General features: G+C 37.4%; 1 protein-coding gene across 2 annotated transcripts in view; it reads left to right on the top strand.

Annotated features, from left to right (window-relative positions):
* Nucleotides 1–23,251, top strand: part of lingo2 (leucine rich repeat and Ig domain containing 2) — a 210,956-nt gene extending 187,705 nt beyond the window's left edge. For both annotated transcript variants that reach the window (XM_076889374.1, XM_076889373.1), the window contains exon 5: nucleotides 20,347–23,251. In XM_076889374.1, coding sequence (XP_076745489.1) covers nucleotides 20,359–22,197 — 1,839 coding nt within the window. In that variant the 5' untranslated portion in view covers nucleotides 20,347–20,358 and the 3' untranslated portion in view covers nucleotides 22,198–23,251. The remainder of the gene's footprint in view (nucleotides 1–20,346) is intronic.
* The last annotated feature ends 344 nt before the right edge of the window (nucleotides 23,252–23,595 follow it).

Below are 23,595 nucleotides of genomic sequence, written 5' to 3'. Positions count from 1 at the left end.
TCGCACACAGATGGGTGTAAATCCCTGTCATCTTGTTAAATCTGTGCCAGTGACACCAAACTTTACAGAAACATCCTGATGGCAAGTGCCCTTTGTGAAAAATAAGCTTTGTGCCCGTGTCGCCTTACTAAGCTTCCTCCGTCTTACAACATAACCTTTGCGTATACTACCCATCTTATCATCCTATTACTTGTTCATGTGGAGTAAATGAAGAATAGCAGGGAAGAATTGTACAGTGAGCGATGAATTCATCTTTTCTACATAATACATGCCTTTTTGCCATAGTCTTTGTCTTCATGAGCCAGATACCTGTTAACATGTGTGACAAGACGAAACACTAAGAAGTCTACTACTACTTTTAGTTGCGGTTAGCATTTTTTTTTTTACACGTTGTACAAAAGATCCTAAGAGCCTTAAAATGTGCATTTTCTGCATGCTGGTGTAGGCTTAATCTTTCCACTGTCTCCAGCAGTGAGGTGTTATGAGCATACAATGCTAGTCTGAAAGGTTTCACCAAAATGCTGAGGCTTAAGGAAAAGAAGAGCATGATTCATCTTGTTTGTAAGCCAAGCCTCTATTAAGGGCAGAGTAAGAAAAAGGCCTTTGCTATAGCTCTTCCACCCAGATGCTCTGTAATTGCTTTCGGCTGCGCCTTGAGAATTTGATGAGTCAATTCAAGACTTTTGTTTGAGTGACTGAGCAAAAACTGAGCTCTCGCGGTGAAAGTGAATTATCACAGCATCATTGTGGAAACACATAACTGAAGGCCACAGGGTGTGAGCAAGCTAAAAAGCATTAGACATCAGGGCTCCTTAATTCTGAATACATAATTGCTTTCATATGCATTAATGAAAAAAAAAAAGACACCTGCAGCCTGCTGATATTGTAATTCATTGCTTTTGAGCTTTTAAAAAATGATACACACTCAGCTCACATTCACAATAGTTCTTCAAGTTTTGCATTTTTAGCAACAGGGTGTCATTACTGAGTTTATCTTTTCCCAGGTTAATGTTAGCAGAGTTCACACGCAGTTTCAGTAAGGATCATCCTAACACTGAGGTGTGGTCTGATGTGTTGTTTGTGTACAGCTTGGAATAGTGTTTGTAAAGCTCTTGACAAACAAAGCACACGCGTAATTAAAAATATCTTTATGTTGGATTTATACTTATGACCTCTTAGCCTCAAGTCTAGTCACATTTCTATTCCCGTGCTAAGAAGATGGATGACACATTGAATGAATCTCCTTAAAGCTGATTTCTTATTAAAATAGAATAACCCCAGTTCCACAAGGCCAAATAACCAGTTTTTTCACGATGTCCCACTTTCTGGCTTTCAGGAGTTATGAAATGCATACCCTTCTGATTCGGTGGTAAAGATAGTTTAAATTAGCAAGGATGAGACAGTCTTTGTATGTGTCACAATTTTCCCGTGGTGGCCTACAGAGAAGGGCCGCCACACAAGTCTCTTAAATTATAAATGCGTAAAATTATCATTAAAATCAAACTATCCCTGCACAAAATCTACCACAAAGCCAAGTCATGCTCACTCATAAACAGTGAAGTCCCTCTATGTGTCACCCTCTTTACACGTACAGATGGTTGTATCTTGCACTTATGACTCAGTGATCACTCAGGCTCTGTGCCTTGTTGTGTTGTTTTCACTTGCACCTCTCTAATTATAACTAATTTCCATAATACCCCCACCACTCGTTGCCTCCACTGCACTTTGCACCCCTGTACATAGTTCAACGTGGAGTGTCTAACTTTGAAACATGTTAACAATTAATAAAAATAGTATTCTGTATAACAAGACACAGACAGTCCTCTTATTAGAGCTCAACAAAATGTACCGAGTTTGTCAAAAGGAAAGGTTGTAGCGTCCTCACAAGACCCTAAAACCTATGCTCTTTGTCATACATGAGATGTGTCAGATTGCTTAGTTGTTTTTACAGTCTAGCCACGTTTAAGAGGATGACTTGTGTTTTTATTAACTTGCTGTCATACCAGAAATGTGTTTATATAAGTTTTTTTTTTTATAAAATTTGTCAATTTCCCTGAAAATAATTTGCAAAAATATATCAAGTATACAGGTATGTTGTTTAGAAAACTGTGTCACGTATAGGAATAATCATTTTTAAACCAGATTCCAGAATAAAAGCAATCATCTTGGTTTATTTAATAAGAACCGGGGACATGTTTACACACTTTTTAAGGATGCTGGCCATGTGGTGCACATGGACACTCAGTAATTAATTGCTGGAAATGATACCTATTCAGACCATCTGGACCATAATTAGGCCACAGTAGTGCCCTCTGGCTTAGTGTCGTCATGCCCCCCCCCCCCCCCCCCTACAGACCAAAACCAATAACCTTTTTCCCCTGAACTTTTTCATCTTGATGACACTGCTGTCCTTGGAAGAAACCCCACGGGGCACCTTCCAATAAGTACAGGATTCTATGCTCTTTTTAGCAAAGATCACTGTGGACATGCACATTGAAACCAAAATGAGATCAATACTGAAACTGAGAAGTATAATGTATGGTAGAGTAAGAAACTAACAAACTAGGATGTATTTATAGCTAATGAGCAAAAGTGTGTTTTCTCAAACCACCATCGGTTTGGCTTTTTGAAATGCAGGGGTCCTACAACTGGAGCTGCAATGGTGAACAAGTCATTTCTTAAGTTTCATCAGATGCTTCTAAGTATAAATAAGAATTAACAAACTAATTATTTTATATTTAAAAGATTTTAAAAAACTAAAATTGACCTCACAGTTGGCTACAACAAAAAAAAAGAAACATTTTATCATATAAATTTTAAGTATAAAGTAGAACAAAGACAGCTTATCATCCACAGTTGCTTGTGCTTCTCTCTTCTACCCCACACACCAGTCTGCCTTGTTGCTGATTTAGACTTCTGTGGTGAGTCTTCATAACTTAAATTTATGTCTGTTCATGGTGCATTCGATGTTATCTTGTTGTGGTGTAATGATGTTATATATGCTTTATATAGTCAGCTTTTCAGATGCAAACATATTTGTCCCTCAGGTTTTTGCACTTTGTACATTTTTTCAAGTCCATTCCTTCTATTTGTTGACATCTATTAGTCTTTATATTGAGGCTGTTGATCATTATTCTTTATACTGATTGTCATTCTCTTAATGATTTATTAAAAACAGCCAGAAATACATAGCACGAATCTACTGCATAGAACAGTTCAATCAAAATAATTATAGGCTGAATCAAGATGACATTTAGCTGCATTTTTAGGAAAGGAACACTGGGCTACAGCATAGGTTCCATTGTAGAGTTTCAGTGGGGTTTATGGTTACTATGGTGTATATTTAACACCGAAATACCCCTTGTCAGTCTGCAACCCTCCTCCCCTTCCAGTGTGCCTGATCTGCTATGGATTTCTCTTTATTTGCTTGGATTCGTACTCCACACTCTGGTCTCTATGCTCATTTCTGCTATGGTTCTCTCACTTTTCTGTACAGCCAGCAACCCACCACGTTCTCTGTGGCCACTCACACATCCTGCCCCAATCTGACCCACTCTGCCCGAGCTCAATATCTCCATGACCCGTTGAGCCCTACAGTAATTATTCATCTTTAATCAAAATACGGTCACCTTTCTATCTATCTGTCACATATCTTTAGCTCTTGCTGATGTATTATAGCCTTCATTCTTCATTCCTGCTTGCTTAATCTGTTCTCTGGTCAGGTTTTATCTTCTTGTAAATGCAAACATGGCCAAAGTGTTCAGAGAAACTTGTGAACTCGTAGAAAAGAGGTGTGAAAATATTTCAAAGTTGTTTGCAGTTGGATCAGTAATATTGTCAGCATGCACTAGCAGATGGACTGGGAGATGTAGCAAGAGATGTAGCAGGAGTTGGCCAGACTGGCTAGAAAGTGTAGCTGCCTTATGAAAAAGGCAGTGCAGCAGATAATCTCAGAACTCATGATCCATATCTTACCTCAGAAGCAGTTTACCTGCAGTGGTACAAGCTTCATTTTTTCAGTACATCACATTGGTTGGCATCACTAATTTTAAGACATGTCTTAACCAGAAACACATGAAATACTAAATGTGTATTAAAATGTTGATAAAATATATAAAAGCTATTAGTTTAAGGTGGTACATGGGCATAATTTGCTTACTTAAAGACTGCCTCAGCGGTGGTAGTGCTGAGAGTAATATAATAAGATTTTTGTGGGTGAGTCCATAGAGCAACTGATTAATCCAAAGATTAATTTAATCTGTTTTCATAATAAAACATTATTAGCCATCTCCTCCTTTGAGCATTGCCTTCCAGCCTTCTTAAAAGATTATAAACTTCCCCATCACTTACCTTCAAGCAGTCAAGAAAGTCATTAATTTAAGTAGACATCCTTAGTGTTCAGGATGGAAGAAATCAACCAAGTGCCATAAGAAATGACCATGTTAATGATTTCTTTGCAAAAGGGTCTGTCTGCAGTAGAGTCAGTTACAGCTTATCTTCAGCAAACAGGGCCCTGAAGAAACCCACCCTAGGTCTCTAGGTAGCAACAAACTTTTAATGCAGGAAAGTGGTTGTGAGCAATAAAGAGTCCTCAATAAGTCTACTATGAAAATACAGAACTGTCTCCAAATCTTGGCAAAATTGTCCCCCAAATGAACATAACTCCTCTGCTTGTTTATCATTTTCTAAATGATAAACTATGGGCTTATCAAATACCAGAAAATTATGCATAATTGTTTATAAAAACTTGTTATCAGCACTGGTAATTATCTTTTAAACTTAATATCTTTAGCAAACTTGTAAATAGATGCATGTAAAATGTGAGCTAGTGACATCACCTTTAGATTGAGCTGGACTAAACAACACTTGATCCCAAAAAAACAGTCATTAAATGTCATATGTGTTTGTGCCAGAAAACATTCTTATTTTTCCTTAGTTGTCACAGTGTATATTAAAGAAAGTTGGTAGTCTTTCCATATTTATAATCTTTTGTTCAATCCATGATAAAATATAACTCTCCAACTTCCATGTAGTTATATATTCAGTTTTTAAGCCGGGGTGTCGTGAGTCAGTGGGCCAGTCAGATCATAATTCAGAAATGGCCATACTTGTCCCTGAAATGCAATAAAAATGTTTTTACAATGATGCTGATATTTGATACCATTTTAGAGCTGATTCACAGAGCTCTTGTAAACAGCTTAATATCAGATCATCTGCTGGATTTGCACATATTGCACATGTTGCAGATATGCAGATATACAATCAAAGATTTTTTTTTCATTCATGAAGAATTTCAAAGTAGCCTGATAGCATAACCTTTAGAGCTGCTGAATCAAATTTCACATACAGGAAAGACAAGCTCACTTTTCATGTCTCTACCTTGAAACAGTGAAGTGCCCAAATAATATTGAAAAAGGTTTTATTTATTTAATTATATATTATTATTGTTATTAAAATAGTTGACCAGTCTAAACTGGAATTTTACTTCTAAACCAGGGTATACTTTCAAATGTATTTCATATAGAAACAACTACAAAAATAATCCTATTTCAGAATTCACATGGCCATGTGACTCTTCTGATCCAGTTTTTCCTGCTTTTATGTGAAATATTAGATTTCTGCAGGGATAACATATATATGTTGACCCTGCAGAAATACACACACACACACATATATAATTTCTCAGTTATAGACGTTCCGTTACAGGCAAAGAGGCGTAATAGTTCTTGTAGATGTACTAGATTCAGGGCTTTGCTTGAAACGTGGTCTATTTGGCCTTGTGTTTGATGCAAGTAATTTTTGATTCCAACTATTATTAAAGTCAGGTGTGTGGATTTTAACCAACAGAGTAAAGTATATATCTTCCTCTGGGAAACTTTTCCATTATTGGTTAGCAGTTGGGTCTGTTTCAGAAATGAGACTGCAGCCTTTTACAAGCTGAAGTTACCTTGAACATATTGCCTTGGCAGACCTACTGTTAAAATACTGGATTCCCACATCCCCCCTTTTTGAGTACTTAAACTAATCACCCTGGGCTATTGTTAGTTAAACTGCTGCCGTGTAGAGAGCTATAGTCCCTGGATGTATCCAGATGCTTTCTCACTGCTCTGTGTTCACTGTGACAGCAACTTCAAGGAAACATGAAACAGAATAAAGTGAAGTAAAGTGAGAGCTACTTTTGCATTGCTTTTTTGATGGATTGCCTGCAAATATGACAGAACTGTAACAGTAACTGAGTGAGTGCTTAAGGTACTTTGACTTCAAAAGTCCTGCTTTTTTGAACAGTGTACTAAAAATTTCACTTACTAGTTTTCCAAAAATGGTTGGATATAATATCTTAGTGCAGCCAACTCTAACCCTTTTAATGCTCATGTTACAGATTAAATGTTTTCTTTTCATTCAGAAAAATCTATTGTTAAACAATAATAGTAAGAAAAAGTTGTCTTTTTTGACATGAAATCCCTTGAGGGACTGGGTGTAATTTAGTGATTAGCACTGAGGGTGTTTCCCTCCAATATTTACCAAACAGTCAAGGACCCCATTAGAGAAGGAAATGTATTTGTATTGTCCATTGCAATGACAATCAGCTGAAGAAGGCCATTTGTTTAAAACCAATTGTTGGAGTCAAATTGTTAAATGTTGTGATTGTGTTACTTAAATTTGTAAGTCTTAGTTTAAACTGTATGATCAAAGACATTCTTTTGTTTCTGACTCCCTCCCCAGCCTGTTGAATGGTGGGGGAGGCTGTAGTGTTTTATTATAGGCACATCCTATGTGAAGGTTCTGTTTTCTTGTTTAGTAAACTTCCTGCCTTTATGACCCTTTCGGTGAGCAGGAGAGTCACACAAACACACCCCTAAACACACACACTCACACAGAGTGTTTTAACCTTTTGTGACCATAGGGTTTGTTTTTTTTTTACAATGGGTGTTTGTGTAAACTGTGTGTCACAGAATAAAAGGCTGCAGGAGAAGATGGTTCTTCGAAGTGGTCTGGGACCGAGGGCAGAAGGGCTGCTCTGAGATCCTTCCCGCGCTAACATGTGAAAAACCGGTTGAGCTGTTCGTCTTGCTTCGTTAACGGGAATAAGTCTCTAAATCAGCCGGGCCTGTGAAGCGCAGACCCAACACCAATAAAAGGATAGATAAACATGAGAAACAAAATTCATTTATTACATCTTAGTATTATTTTTATTTGTTTATGCCTTTTTTTTTACACTACTAGACTCTAGTGAAGTTCCCTAATTTGAATTCTTCAAAGTTTTTTTATTTCTTTTTTTTTTATACTTTTCCAGTAATGATATTCCATTGTTTGCACTGGAGGCAATGTGCAACTGAAAAAGCAATTTAATTAAACTTGAACATGTTTATTTCGATTAAATTCTGGCTACATTCTTTTGTACTGTTTTCACGAGTCAACATTGTTTAAGTGACATTACCTGAACACCCGCCGGCAATGCAAACACAATCCTACTTTTGCATGTTGCATTGACTGAATGAAGCCTGTGGCTATTGCCTTTGACAAGACGTTCTGACAGATTCATGCTGAAATTCAACGATCTCCATTTTTTGCGTGTTTTCTTTTCGTTTTATTCCCACCACTTGCTTTCTCGAATTGTTCCAAATGAGAGTTTGGTGAAAGCATCAGCGAGAGAACCCGGGATTTTCCTTATGAATTATTCAAAGGCACAGAGTTTGAAAAGTATCATGGTAGGATAATTATTCATAGAACTAAGCACTGACAGGGGACACATTTTCTTGTTGAAGGTGGTGAGAGCAAAACATATACTCATGGCAACATCACAGCTGTGTCAGTCATCATTGTATAGAGCATGATTTTTTTTTTTTCCTTTTCTTAGCTTACTTTTCTGTCACAAGCCCTCCACCCTACAGTGGAGAGGAACTAATAAAGATTGCCACTTCTGGCTGTGCGATAGATCTCGCTGTAAACTATCAACAAGGGGATGTCCTAAAGAAGATCCTGCACAGGACAGGCGCTCCAAGGATCAGTATAGCAGGCTGCAGACCTTAAAGGCAGTGGAGAGAAAAAAAGCAGAAGCAGGTGTGAAGAGCTTGAATACAAACCAGGCTAAAGATGGCTCCCCATAAACCACCACTGCCCAGTATCTGCATCACCAGTGCCAGATCGCTCTGCAACAAAGAGTACATCACAGCAAAACACAGAGGTTTTATCTGCCGCAGGAGTCATTGTTCTGGCTGTGTACATTTTACCAAGCACCAATACCAAGACTGAATAAAGAAGTTTTTTTTTATCAGCAACCTACAATCTCTTCATCCTGATAGGATCTTTATTATAGCAAGAGGCTTTAATAAAGCCAATCTGAAAATGGTTGTTCCTAATTTCTGTCCCACCAGAGGGCGGACCATGTTTCCAGCAAGCTCAGAGACGGATACAGAGCCCCCACCTCCACATATATATTCTACTCTAATTATAGTTTTTTTCCTGATTACATAAGGAGAGATATTGTTTCAGATGCCTCCTATGAAATGTTTGTTTCCAGACCTCAGTTGTATAGAACATACACAATAATTTAATGATTTAAAACAATTTTATTCTCATTTAGTTGGTTGTCATATTTGTATTATTTTCTTTCTTTCTTGACATTCCTGTAAGGATTACTGCAAAGAAAAACGCTTTACTCGGTAGAACATCTGATAATTATGTACATCTTTGGCAATGTTGCAACTGCCTCCTAACTGGATTTTTGAGGTTGGTACAGTACTGATATTTTTGGCAATATTGACGTATCTGTTACATCAATAGAAAGAAATGTATCCAATACTTACATGTTTGTCCTTTTCCCGATTGGTACTTATAGCCTATAGGTGTGAATGTTAGAGTCGATAGTTTTCTGTTTCTCTGTTAGCTCTGTGACAAACATGTCCTGGGCATATCCCACCTTTAATTCTCTGACAGCAGGGATAGGCTCCAGTCCTGAAAGGATCCTAAAAATGGATAGGAACAAACTGATGGATAGTGTAATTATTAATTCTAATGAGTGTGAGCAAATGAGTAACATTATACAGCGTGTGTGCATCATCATTTAACACACCCTGAATTAGAAGGTAAAAAGCATCACGGGCCATAAATGCAATATTGATGAAGATATTTTGGACAAGAATCAACTGGAGTGTAATTTTGGACTTCTTTGCCTGCCATTCCTTTTATTCTCTTTTACGGCTTTTTCATCAGCTGAATCCAATGGACTGATCAATAACTAGTAAAGTTTTGTGTTTCCTGCATGGACAACAGAAAACCATATTGGATGAGTGATAACAAGCAAGCTATAGAAACAGCCAAATCACTTAAATTGTGGCTTTGATTTGTCCTCCGAGGGGTCCATTACTTCTTTGTAAAAACCCCTGCTCAGGGTTCAGCTGTTCAGTCAGATTAGCACTGTTGTCTGGATTCCCCTGGGTAGTAATCATGCAGTGCGGTATTGAGGCAAAGCTTTGTGTTGTGTTGGTTATTCTTCAGTTTTTACTCGTATTAGTGACAGTGTTGCACACTCTTCTACATGCAGTGACAATGACAATGTGATACTTCATCTTATATATATTACTCATATCTGCACTTACCTTCTATCTCTTCTATCCCACCTGAACAATATTATATTCCAACACATTTAGTGTGTTGGAATATAATATTGTTCCTTTAGTGTGTTGGAATGTGTGATTTTTGCCTCAATAGCCTACATGTTGTAGTAAATAAAACGTATTTACTATGAGATCCTCAGTTTAGATGAAGGGAAAAAAAGAATATCCTGGAGGAAGTAAAACTTCTCTCAGGACTGATTTCCAAGCCACAACAATAATGAAATTTACATTTGGGAGAACCGGAGAGGAAATATACAAGATGTTTATAGAAAGTACACAAAAATTGATGTAGTGAATAAAAATAAACATCCATGAAATGTAATTGAAGTTATCCACACATTTCTTGTTTTGTTTCTTTGTTAGTGTGCTGTTTATTTCAGAACCTTCTTGGGTTTAGTGGTAAAACACAAAAGGCCCTTTCAAGTCAATCAATATGCCTTTACAGCCCTGTTTAAAACACCGGTGTAAAGCTAAACAGTTAAATGCATCTGTATTTCCCCTCCCACTGTATACCTCACACTAGACTGTAAAGACTATAAAGAGAAAAGGCTACAAGCAAATATCAAGGACAGAAGAAGGCTTTCTAGTCTTTCTCAAGGTGTTACAAGCAGCACTACTGAAAGGATTTTAATGGCATTGAGCAGCAAGGTCAGAGGCCAGATCTCTTGATTGGACAAGGAGACAAAAAACCAAAGAGGAAGGATGGAGAGATTGGGAGACAAGAGAAAACACAGTAAGAAATGAGAAGAGAAAACAGTGGCATAAGAGAATACGGTTTAAAACAATCAAGCTGTATATTAAATTTGATTTTTTAAAGGGGGGGGGGGGGGGTAGAAAGATGTCTTGCAGCTATTTAGATAAGATTTCCTGCTAAGTATACTGAAAGACTGTTGGGACATCACAGAGATGCATGTGTATGCTGGAGCTGCATGTGTTCCTTTTAGCTAACATCATGAATAATTTCTCTCTTTTACAATATATATATATATGAAAAAAAAAGCATGTTCAATGGCCTCTTGTGGATGTGCTGAATGGTACATTACGCACAAATGACAACAGTAGCCGCTTGTGATAAATTTACAAAGCTTGGCCACATGTAATAATATCAAGCTGTTAATTAATATTACTGTCATTTTATCAGTATGACTATGAGATGTTTACAGTGTCTCATTTTAATACTGAAAAGCATCCTCTCAGCAGAGTATGCAGTCTAAAATGATGCACTTTTGGCAATAGGAAACATCACGCTTCCATTATGGCAGGTGCAGTCATCCTGTTTGTTGTTTTCTAAATTTTTGCAACAGGCATTTATGGAAGCAGTGCATGTCTTTATCATAGCTAATTGTTCATGTTGCATGTTGTTGCTACACTGTGTATTTATGAGCTTTATGGTATATTTATGGGAAGACTGATTTAAATATAGGCTAGGATGAGGTGTGTGCGTACCGTCTTTAACTGCCTCTGTTGTTGAGTCATTGTACAGATGAAACACCCCCTGACTCAGACCTGATGTAGGCTGCCTAGGAACAGAGGGGTGGGGGTCCAAGAAGAGAATGCACAAGGGCTCTCAGGAGCCCACACAATGTGTTATCAGCGGCTGCAAATGCATTTTAATCAGTTCACACAAATTATCTCACAAGGTTTTTTAGTTCAAAGCCAGAGAAGGTAGAAATTCACTCAAGGTTCTGCTTATCATTTTAAAAATGCTCTTTAGACTTGAGGCTGCACAAGAAAAGAGTCCAGGTCAGTGAAAATTTAAGAGATGAATGATGAAAATTTCAGACAGTCTTTGCTGGTTATGCAAGTTTATGATAAAATTATTAAAGGAGAGAGGATTAAGAAAAAGTGTTTAAAGTTGCCTCTTTTTTATTTCCCTCCTACGCCTATCCATGTTTTGTTTTTTACCTATTCCTAGAAATACTGTGACATGATTTAGGGAGCAGGTTGTAAACACCTGCAGCAGGTTCAAGTCTTATTGTTGGCAAGCAGTGCACACTCTGCTGGTTGCACCTTTGAGCAAGAACCGGCATAGCGCACAGCTTCTGAGGTACTGTTGTGGGCTAATCTCTCAAGGGGGAGTAGCAGGTGGAAAAAAGAGAATCCCCCCAGGCTTCACTGATTTATGGTAGTAACACTGCTTGAAATGTGAAGTGAAAAATGGCAAATCTAAAACATGGTTTTTGATAGTTGTACATTGTAACGCTACACATCTGTGTTTTATTTGAGTCTTGATTATTATTGGATTCTAATTACAATGAGTAATTAATATACTTTCATGCATCCATGTAAAAACTCATCTAATGCTCATATTGCAGGACATGTGTTGTCTAATGCATTTATTGATTTTTCACTCTGTCTAGCTAATGTAGCTTAGTAAGCTACAATACACATTAAATAAAGAGTTTTTGAAAAAGGATATGCATAGGGCGTAGGAAATGTGTGCACAGTAGTGTATCTGTGTAAGTGGTTGCTAAGTTGAAGATGGTAAAAGATCTGCTGTTGAGCTCTTCATATATGACTCTGATTATTTGCATTAGATAAGAAAATAAGTGTCTTTCTTTTCAGCATTTCTGGAACATATAGGCTACTTTAGGCCATTTCCACTAGTAATGTGAGATGAAGTATTCTGACCTGCTAAAGTGGAAATATAAGGCACTTCAGCATCAATATAACGGTGCAGTAATGTTTATGTTGGATAAGAGAATCAGTTTTACTGAGAAAAATATACTGCAATAAAGCTCTTAATACGTAGCACATGTCTCTCTAATGAACTGAGAAATTGGTTGATTTTTTTCCCACTTGTCACAAATGTAATGAAATGACAGTGTACTATTCCCCAGACCTTATTAAGTCCTCTCATATTGTGGCTGTTTTATTTTTATCCTCCCATTTAATTACGAAGTTTTTGTTCCCTCTCCCGCCCCCCCCCCCTTTTTTTTTTTTACAACCTCCTGCTTGTCTTCAAAGTTTAGAATTGTAATAGTTATTATACATGGGATTAAGGCTCATGTCTGAGAGGCTTTTCCTGTGGGATGAACCAAGATCTGACTGTTTGATGCAGTGTTTTTTGACTCTATCCCTAGTTAAGGGTTATCAGACACCAAAAAAAGCAACTGGCTCAATCTACCAAGTTTATCTCTAATTAACATGGATTAATTGAGCTTTGACTTTGCTCTGCAAGCCAAGCAGAAGGGTAATCTGTGCATGGAAGCCTGTTATTGCCCCAAGGCTGTTGATCCTCACTGTTAAGGGTTCTAGGTCCCAAAGCCCTCTGTCACGTGACCATAATTATGTTGCTCTTGCAGTTTATATGTTAATGAATTGTACAGTTAGCTATGCTGAAAACAATTTATGAAAATTGTTGTGAAAATAGAACAATTACCAGCAACGTCTTTAGATTGTTTCGCTGCCATCTGCATGCATTAGGAGTCAACAAGACTGCCGCTGCTCACATTATTCTTGTTTTTCCTACTCCTACTTTTATTTGAAATATTGCTGCCTTCCTTCCTTAATTATTTGTGTTTGGCAAAACTGAAGGAGGCAGACTTGTTTAATCGTATCCAGGTCACATCCTGTGGAGCCATTCTGTAGCATCAGAAGTCAGATACACACTGGTTTATTAAAGGAGTACAGTGTTATTTTGTATGTTGGCAGGCTCACCTTAAAGCCTCACTGCCCTTTGCAAAGACCCTCTCAATAATGAATAAGCCAAAGAGCATTGCAATCTCTTTCCTCTCATTATGATCCCATTTGATTGCTTGCCGATGCTCTTTTGAAAAGGTGGGTTAATTGCATACTCTGACTGTGAACTAACCTGCAAGTTAATAACATCTTTCCTTCAGGGTAGCATCATTATAAGATATAAGCCTCATTAAAATAAAATGATGATTTAATAACTTTCCCTTACAATGACCCTTATGAGGTTGTGCTGTTATTTTGTAGTTATCTGGGAAATTAAGCTATCAAAGACTTTGCTTTTGTATTCCTCTGTTTTCAGAAAGCAAGAGTTAACCATTTCAGGGCTGCAGGAACTCTGACCAGTGTAAATGCAAAAAAAAAAGAAGGATAAGTGCTGGCGTGGTTTCTATCTTATACTTAAATTAAGATATGCCCAGTGCTGTAATATTGTGTTTGTATGTAGGTTTGTTTTTTTAACTCTACATACTACAGTATGGTTTTGTCACTTTCTGAAAGAGTCTTGGTTCATATTCTTTTCACATGATAACCAACTACACTGCAATGAACTGGACCCTTTGGCATGAGGGCAGCCATATCAGATGCTAATCTGAGGCTTGCTTCTTGCACGCTGCACCCAGTATGTAGCATACACTGTCCCTGCATGATTACACATAATGTTGCTTTTATTACAGCTTTACTCTGCACACAGTCCCATTCCTCTGCAGCTTCACTCAAGCTCCCAGAGTTAATTTTCATCCATTTCCTGCCTTCCAGAGTAGCTCTTTCTTTGGAGCCATCTTCCAACTCAAAAAATTGAAATCTAACACTTTGATTATGCTTTTTAAGGAGTGTTAATAATTGCTGGGTAAAGAAAGCAACTTTCTCCAACCATCCACCATTAATGCAGAGAGGTTTTTTGTGTGAAGAGGAGTCACATTATGTGCAATGATCAGTGCCTGGGGGCCACATCAAACACAGTCTGAAAACCTTTCCTGAGGAGATAGAGGCAGGAACATTTCACAAGTGGCTTTTCATTGGTTGATTGCACAGAGGCCAAGTTGTTATCTAAATCCTCAAAATTCTGAGGCAAAATAAGAAGTGCCTTGTGACCATTCAGGGTGTGCAAACTTACCCCTTAAATAAATACCAAAGCAAAATGTTTACAACCAATACTGTGCTGGATTATGGCTTAGGAAACCAAGTGGTTACAAAGTCAACCAGTGACATACAGTCTACAAAAATGCATTATACCAACATTGATTTGCATGGTTTTACTTGAAAAGACAGCTTAATATAATCCTGGACAAGTTTTATGCCCTAGCACCCTGCATTCAAATAACTTCAGAAACATATGATTTTAATAGTGAAGTATTATTAGGCTTAACTATGCTTTCTTAAAACTCTCTTACATCACAGCATGCAAATCTTTTTCTCTTCCTTTGCTAAGATCACATATATTCTAATAAGTCAGCATCCTGTACTGTTGAGTGAATTATCCATGATTATATCAGCTTCTTATTGGCGCTCTGTGAATAATTAGTTGGTAAATAATTTGAAATCAAAGATAGATGGTGAGTGTCCACTTTTCTCAGCACGGAGAGAGATAATTATGTGTAAACTGACCCATGATTCCTAGACTTAGTTTGCTTTCTACCATGTTTCTGTGGAATAAAAGACAGACAAATGTGCAGAAGGACAGACATATGTCATATCGACCATCTGAGGTTTATGTCTGCTACACTCGGCTATAGTTCGGAGATACTACGTCTTAAACGGCCGTGCCTACAACAATTAGTATTGTCTTTTACATAGAACACTGAAAACTAAACAACTAAAATTTATTTATTTTTTTGTTTTTTTTAGAAAGGAATAAATACAGACTTTGCCTCCTCAAATTTCAGCTTGTTCTAAATAAGCAAGCTCAGATTCAAGGTAAATAGATTTGTTGCATTTGCTATCATATGACTTTAATGACTTTAATTACATGTAAATGAACAGTTTTATCATCTAATTCACTGTACCCAGTAAAACCAAATTTTTCACTATGGCCATATTCACTAGCACATTGCACCAGAACAAACTTAGTTCTGGCATAAAAATTGCATTGCCAGTATGTACAAAGCGCAAACTGATTTACTAATGTTCGCCACATGTCATTTATTACTAATTGTACTAATGTCTAATGTCAAAGCAGTCATTTTTTTTTGTCTTATTATTTTGCCTTATTTTTTGGCTTTGATAATGTGGCAGTTATTGCTGTGTAGAGGGGACGTTTTGAGATTTGAGAGCATGTGCTAAAGAGCCAAACAAAGATGTGATAAAGATGTAGAGATTTCCAAGTCATCTAATTGTAAATTAGCTTAGTGAACTCCAGCCTAAAGGACCCATGCAATACCGGCGACAACAAAACTTCTTGCAATTCTTCATTTTTAGGTTTTGGTTTACCGTCTGTGGCAGGAATTTTACAATCTTCTCAATAGGGAGAAGAATTGAGGGAAGAAAACACCGACTTTGATACTTGTCCTAAAAATAATCTGAATTCTGGATGGGAATTCTGAATAGCATCCCGTTTTTCACTTAGAGTTTGGAAATTGTTTGTTAGTTTTAAGGTGCTGTTTATGCATTAAATAGATTTATTACACTCAAACAGCAAAGTATTAAATAAATTAAACCGGTATGATTTCAGGACCATGGACAGCGTATCTGATCACCATTTTGATGAGATGTGTGTTTTCAGTGATGGACCTACACAAATTCACCTGCATGCACTTTGTATATGCACTATATGTGCGATATAGATCGCAGCATAGTACCATCTCTGACTTTGTACATGCTGTCTGTATGGATATGCTACAAGACAATGCTCTAAAAAAAGGGTAAGCAAAATAAAATAGTTATAGTGAGACCATACCAAAGAAAAATAAACAGAAATTCTGCAGTTACCCATCAGTCAGCTGCCCAGGGAGCAATTGCAACACTCTCACCTTCAAATCTCGTTTTGATAAAACCTCTTGTAGGATTCATTTACCTGGACATCATGTCAAGAGTTCTGAGTTGCACTATTATTCTGACAAGACTAATAGCTTATATATCGTGCACAAGTGCAGCTGATGATGAGGAAATATAACGGATTTCTTTTGACCAGAAAGCCTTTGAAGAAAGAATAAAATTCTAACTAACAGTGTAACTGTGTGGTTTGCCACTCTGATAAAGTCGGGCATCATTTCTACTCATCCCCTCACAAGTTTGCCTGAGGCTGTGTTGAAAATTAAAGAGGGAACATGGGATGGAAGTGCCCCATATGTTTTTAGCGATTCATATGGAAATTATTCAGTGATGTGAGCTTACCAGAAATAGGCTAAAAAAAGGTTTTCTCATGTATTTGTTATACTGGAAGAGCAAATGATGATTTAATAGCCAAGAAAAGTATTATAAGTTTGCTCTTCACATTGGGCCATTTGTGTATGTATGCTTGGGTTGATGGCATTGCTCATGTGACCTCAGCACCCCTGCGAAATGTCTGTTCATGGATTTATGCTGAGTCAGACACCATTAGCTGTTATCATCCCCCTCTCAGGATCCCACTCTGCACTAATGTGGGTCAAGGGCCACATTATAGAAAAGCCTTCCCCGTACAGACTTATCTCACAGTGCATTGCAGGATTTCTGCCATTGGACTGTCGGTGAATGTCATAGGAAGCTTCCAGAATATTGAGATAAAATGAAAATGCTTGAAAATCCAAGGTTGGGTTGTTTTGTTTTTTTTAAAAAATCTGGTTTTATTGAAAGACCATTTTTGAACAAATTTGTCATGTGAGAGAGTGAAAATTTTGTATCTTGTATCTTGTTAAATACACAATCACTCTAACATAGCTCAGAACACACAGCACACTAAATATATGTTGTTTGCAGTTAAATTATAAAGGAAATTGTAAGGAAAAGAAAAATAAACAGTGCACTCAGAAGTGAGTTCCACACAAAAAATAACTGTGAATGAACAGATAGCTGGAATGTTATTTGTGGACGCTGCCCTGGGGCATCTGCCTAATTCTATGCGGCATTTGCTCCGGTGCAGGACACACTTGAGTGGGTGCCGCTGATGATGCACTTGATGCACTAGGGTACTCTCATTCAGAAGTGTGCAGGTGACTAGGTCACATAACAGGCTCACTCAAATCCTGATTATGAACTGTTACAAAGAATTCCAATCATTATCCTGATTAGACACCCTCTTAGTAAACCATCAAATCATATTGTGCTGCAATTCATGTGGACAGCCAGAGTACATAAGCCAGCTATTATGTGGAAAGATTTGTGCACAACAAGAGTGTTCTGTACAGAGAGTCATTTTTGTCCACTGTAGCTAGAAGTGATTGATTGACTACTATGTTAAAATCATTATCGGCTTCATTTACTTTTGATTGTGCTCTATTTTTAAGTGGTTTTAAGAGTTAGGATTAAAGGACAATCCTGCGTAAATTTAAAAAACTACAAAACATAGAAGTTACAGGTGTGTGTGTATTAGGAGAAGCCCTGTATGTTCAGTTAATGTGGAGAGCCAGTTGTGAGCATCCTTGAATTTTATTTGTGATAATCAAGACAGTTTATTTCATCTGCTTCCTTACCTGCAACCCTTTCAGGGGTTTGTGTCCCCTCCCTGTCTCAACCTGGGGTTCTTTCATGTGTTACGCAAATATATTAATCTCCACAATATGGAGCCACTGAAGCCACTTTCAAAATCTTACTAATCTTACTAGTTACTTCTAAAACACTGATAGGGCTTTCAGATTGAGAAAAAGATACCTATGTTAGTATTTAGATTGAAAGAATAATCTTGATTAAATATACTGTTTATATATACCATTTTGTAGTGTTGTATTTTTCTAAAAATCATCTTGAAATAATGAGTGTTTTATTGCAAAAATATAGGAAAGAAATACGTAAATGAGTTACATTATTTATTTAATGTTTTTAATTTACATCTTCCATTTATTTCTAATTTAATTCAAAAAGATAAACTCGATATATTTGATATTAAAACTCATCCTACTGACTGGGGTATATTTTTCGTCATACCCCAGTCATACAACCATTATTAAAAATGCAATTTGTTTCTAGTGATGTCACATTAGTGTTTTGCCTTTCTGCTTTAATTAGTGATTGTTTAAAATGTTTTGAGGTCCCAGGGGACTCCAGTTAAAAACATACAGAGAAAGCAGAGAAAACCCCAACAATCATATGACCCCCAATGGCTAACTGTTGGTTACCTCCAACAAGGCAGTTTTGGGGCAGTTTGCACTTCTGTGTGAAGTTGCTGCATGAGAATAAACTGTTGCAAGTATAAGGCCATGGTTCTCAGTTATGAAAGGGGGGCATGTCCGTTCCAGACCAGGGGTGAGTTGCTGGTCCAAGTGGAGGACTTTAACGGTCTCAGAGGATTTGTTCATGAGTGAGGGGAAGAGTGGAGCAGGAGATTGGCGGATGGATAGGTGCAGCACTTACAGTAATGTGGGCACTGTGCTGGTCTGCTGTGGTGAAATGAGCCAATTCTGAAGCTGTCGATCCAGGTTCTGACGCTGGCCGATTGTCATGAACTCTGGGTAGTTACTGAACAAATTAGCAGAAACTAGCGTATTGTTTTTAACGTTTCTGGAGTGTCTCTCCCTTAGCAAAATGGAAAGTATCTTGGTCATTTGGGACTGACTCGGAGTAGAACTGTTTCACCAAGTTCTTAAATCAACTTTTCTCAGCAGTCCTCTCAAGGCTGCAGTTATCTGTGTCGTGGCTGTTTGTATTAAACTAGACTTGAAAATAAATCTTTATACTGTTTGAATAGTAACTGAACATTAAAATATCAATATGAAAGTTTACTTTTCATATATGCCCCCTCCATATAGAAATGTCCTGTCATATAAATATTATATTACAGCAGCAGAAATATTTCAGCTATCTTAGTTGATTTCTTAGGTTTATATAATGCTTCTCTTTAGATAAGTATGTCATCATATTATCTTTGCACCATAATCTGTTAGAATAAGCCTGAGGAGAAATTCAGATTATTCCTGTCATCGTTTAAATTTAGCACAGCCCATGACACACCAAATGAGGCAGGAATGGTTTGCAATCCTTGCAACCTGTCACCCAGTCTGTTTGTTGCAAACACGGCATTAGTTCATGTATCTACTGTATGTGCTTTATGATATAAGTACAGCTGTATGTATGAATAACCGAAATATGTAAAGCCACCCAGTGATATAGTGCAAGTTGTGTTTTGTATTATTTTTTCTCGAGTATCCATGTTTTAAACATGTTTTATTTCTAAATCAAAAAATATAAAAATATTCAACATGACAAATTAGTAAATTCTGCTCTTTTGGAGGAAATGCTTGTAATGATATTCATAATGTTCTTTGAATGTTACATGTGTTTCAGTTTTGTAAGTTTCTCAATTTTTCCATGTTACACCTCCATGAACTTCATGATTTTCGAGTGGTTTCTTTTATTCTTTATTCTTTCTTTTTCTTCTTTCTGTCCTTTTAGAGATAGGGTGGATACTTTTTCTGAATGCTACTATTTCCGAATAACAATGTGCTTAAAAAAAAAAAAAATATATATATATATATATATATATATATATATATATATATATATATATATATATATATATATATATATATATATATATATATATATACACATGTCAAAAATAGATAAATCATTTACAATAAAAACATTCAACTTTTTAAGAAACTTTTTCTGAAGTTCTTTGTTTCTATTGAAACAGTGGGTGATGTCAAAACAAAGCCTAGCACCCAATTGTTCACCCTGTATGCATCCACAAGAATGCTAAGGAAGGCATTCTTGATATTTCGATGTGGTGAGCTACATTTATCAAATATTTTTATGTTCACCTTGTGTGGTTTTCTCCATAGTTAATTCTCCTATGTTATTTGTGAATATTCATTATTCATTCTTCAGGCACACAATGAAGTCTATCATGAGGAACCAGCTAATATATCGCTTTCTCTCCCTTTGTTTTCTTGTCTTGCAGAACCGTGACAGAATGGTCGAGTTTATGAGCAAAGTCATGCCGCACACGGTCATCTCATGCTGGCAGCCTTTCCTGGGATTGGCCCTTGTGGCTGTTTTTGTGGGTTCTACCCTGGGATGTCCCTCGCGATGCGAGTGTTCAGCACAAAGCAAGGCAGTTGTCTGTCACCGTAAGCGCATGCCCACCATCCCAGATGGCATCCCAACTGAAACAAGAATCCTGGACTTAAGTAAGAACAAGCTGACAATGATCAACCCCGATGACTTTTTTGCCTTCCCTGGGCTTGAGGAACTTGACCTCAGTGGAAATATTATCAGCTATGTTGAGCCTGGAGCATTCAATGGGTTGTTTAACATGCACTCGCTCAGCCTCAAAAGCAATCGAATCAAGCTTATTCCTCTGGGTGTCTTCACAGGCTTAGCCAATCTTACCCGACTGGATATAAGTGACAACAAGATTGTCATTCTCCTGGATTATATGTTCCAGGACTTGCACAATCTTAGGTTTTTGGAAGTGGGTGACAATGACCTGGTTTACATCTCTCACCGTGCATTCAGTGGACTTTTAAGCCTGGAGACACTAACCTTAGAAAGGTGCAACCTAACAGTTGTACCCACTGAGGCTCTTTCTCATCTGCACAACCTGGTCAGCCTGCATCTACGATACCTCAGCATTAGCACTTTACATCCATACTCATTCAAAAAGCTATTCCGATTGCGGCACTTAGAAATTGATAACTGGCCTTCACTAGACCATGTGCCAGCTAATACCCTGCATGGCCTCAACTTGACAACACTGTTTATAACCAACACCAACTTGTCCACCTTCCCTTACCTAGCCCTGAAGCATCTTCCCTATCTGACACATCTCAATCTGTCCTACAACCGCATCAGGCACATTGAAGCGGGCATGCTGATGGAACTGGTTCGGCTGCGAGAGCTGCATATTGTTGGAGCTCAGCTGACCACCATTGAACAGTATGCATTCCAAGGTCTGCGGGGTCTCAGAGTTCTCAATATCTCACACAATCGACTGGATACATTGGAAAAGGGCGTTTTTCAGTCTCCTGAGGCTCTGGCGGTTCTTCTCATTGACAACAACCCCTTAGTGTGTGATTGCCGCCTCATGTGGATCCTGCAGAAGAGGCATTCCATCTTCTTTGGGGATTCACAGCCAGAATGCAGCACACCTGAGGGCATTCGTGGACGCCCTTTTAAGGAGTTTAAGGAGACTCTCCTGTCTTATTATGTTACATGTACCAAACCGAAAATTCGTGAAAATAAAACACAAACAGTTACTGTAGATGAGGGTCAGCAGGCTATGTTGCGTTGCAGTGCTGATGGGACACCAAGGCCAATTGTGTCTTGGTTGTCCCCACATCGCCGAGTGCTAACAAACAGCCATAGTAGAGTAACCATCCATAAAAATGGTACACTAGAAATCAAGGCAGCAGAAGTCCAAGACAGTGGAGAGTACCTTTGCCTTGCCTCCAACACTGCTGGAAATGACACCTTGAAGACATCATTGGCGGTGAAAAGTTTAGGATCACTGTATGCCAACAGGACCCAGTACTACACAGATCCCAGCAATGCCACTGCCAATGGAACGACTGGTGTGACCCTCGGTTTTGACCTTAAGACTATTTTAGTGTCAACAGCTATGGGTTGTTTCACATTCCTGGGAGTGGTCTTGTTTTGTTTCCTGCTTCTTTTTGTTTGGAGCAGGGGAAAAGGAAAACACAAAAACAATATAGATGTTGAACATGTGCCACGATCAAAGTCTAACGGCACTAATGTTGACTCAGCAGAGGGACAAGCCGGTCCTCGTCGTTTTAACATGAAAATGATGTGACTTCTTTTATAGAACTCAGAGTCTGGATTGTGGAAAAGCCCAAAGTACAGTGTATTTTTTTGAAAACAGAATGACTGAATCTTCTCACTGCTACAGGAAGAGTGGTAGTGAAAAGACCTTGGGGCATCACAAAATGATGAGCATTACCTTAAATCTGTGGATCTTGATATAGTTCTTGAATACTGTGTCTCAAATGAAAAAGATTTTAGAATGACTACCACTGCTGGAAAAACCTCTCAGATGAGTTGCTCTCATGAAGACCTGGATGAAATAAGTGTCAGTTATCAACTTTTTGAAATTTATATGTCCCAGAATCATTCAGTTTTGGGATGAATCTACAGACTCAGTTGAACAATGTACATTACAAATTTGTATCTAAGCTATAACCTACTTTGTTTAGTCTTGCGCCATGCTTATTCACCAATCAATGAAACACCATTTCCTATGTTCTATATTTTTCATATGTGTACGTAATGCTTCATTATGTACATGTATGTACATAATCGTTCAAAAGAATAGTTCATAGCAATATTCATGGGATACACTTGCTAAAATTGCTATAACCCTGTTCCACAAGTACATTCTTCAGGCTTTTGAAGTTTCCATTGATTCCAGAAGGGCTTCTATGGCTAAGTATTTGTCCTCTGCTCCCCAATTGAATAAATATTAATAAATATATATATCATTTATCAATAGAAGCACAAGAAAATGATTTTATTCATGAAAGTATTAAGAATTTTGCAAAATTCAGTCTTCAAAAACTTTTCAGGATAACAGCTGGATTGTCATAACATTGAGTATTGGTCAAGCAACCTACATGAACCACTTTTCTGTCTTATTTTGTCTATTTTTATTCCTTTAACTGTACCTTTGCTAGTTGGCAAACTACATGTGTCAGTTTTACTACAGTGACATTTGCATCATTTTCCCCAGTAGGAATTTTGGACTTTGTTGTGGTAGTTCTTCATTTTGTTGTTGAATCATTTAGATTGTGAAAACAAAAGTAAAAGTAAAAAACTATGTATGTGAAATAAAAAAATGTATTTGTACCAAAGTGTCTGACTAAATGCATAAAATATAATCATCTTCTACGCAGCCTCACTGATAGACTTCACATCAATGGTGTAATAATAAGTGTATCATTGCTAATTCCTTTTTTATTGTTGCAGTCTCTAAAACCTCACAGAAACATTCAAAGCATTAACACTGAAAGTGATGTAGTCAACCATGGTTAAGAGATAAATACTTATATGAACAATATTTACTTGCAAATGCCAAAATGCAATGCTAGAAATATTTGATAATATGGTACAGTGATCCAGAACTGCAGTGATCCACTCTAAATGTTCACAATAATAATTAAATTATGTCTGTACAGGCCAACTCAATGAAGCTATA

This window comes from Maylandia zebra, linkage group LG2 (genome assembly GCF_041146795.1).
Source record: "Maylandia zebra isolate NMK-2024a linkage group LG2, Mzebra_GT3a, whole genome shotgun sequence".
Taxonomy (NCBI): Eukaryota; Metazoa; Chordata; class Actinopteri; order Cichliformes; family Cichlidae; genus Maylandia; species Maylandia zebra.
This window is presented reverse-complemented; position numbering and strand designations above follow the sequence as displayed.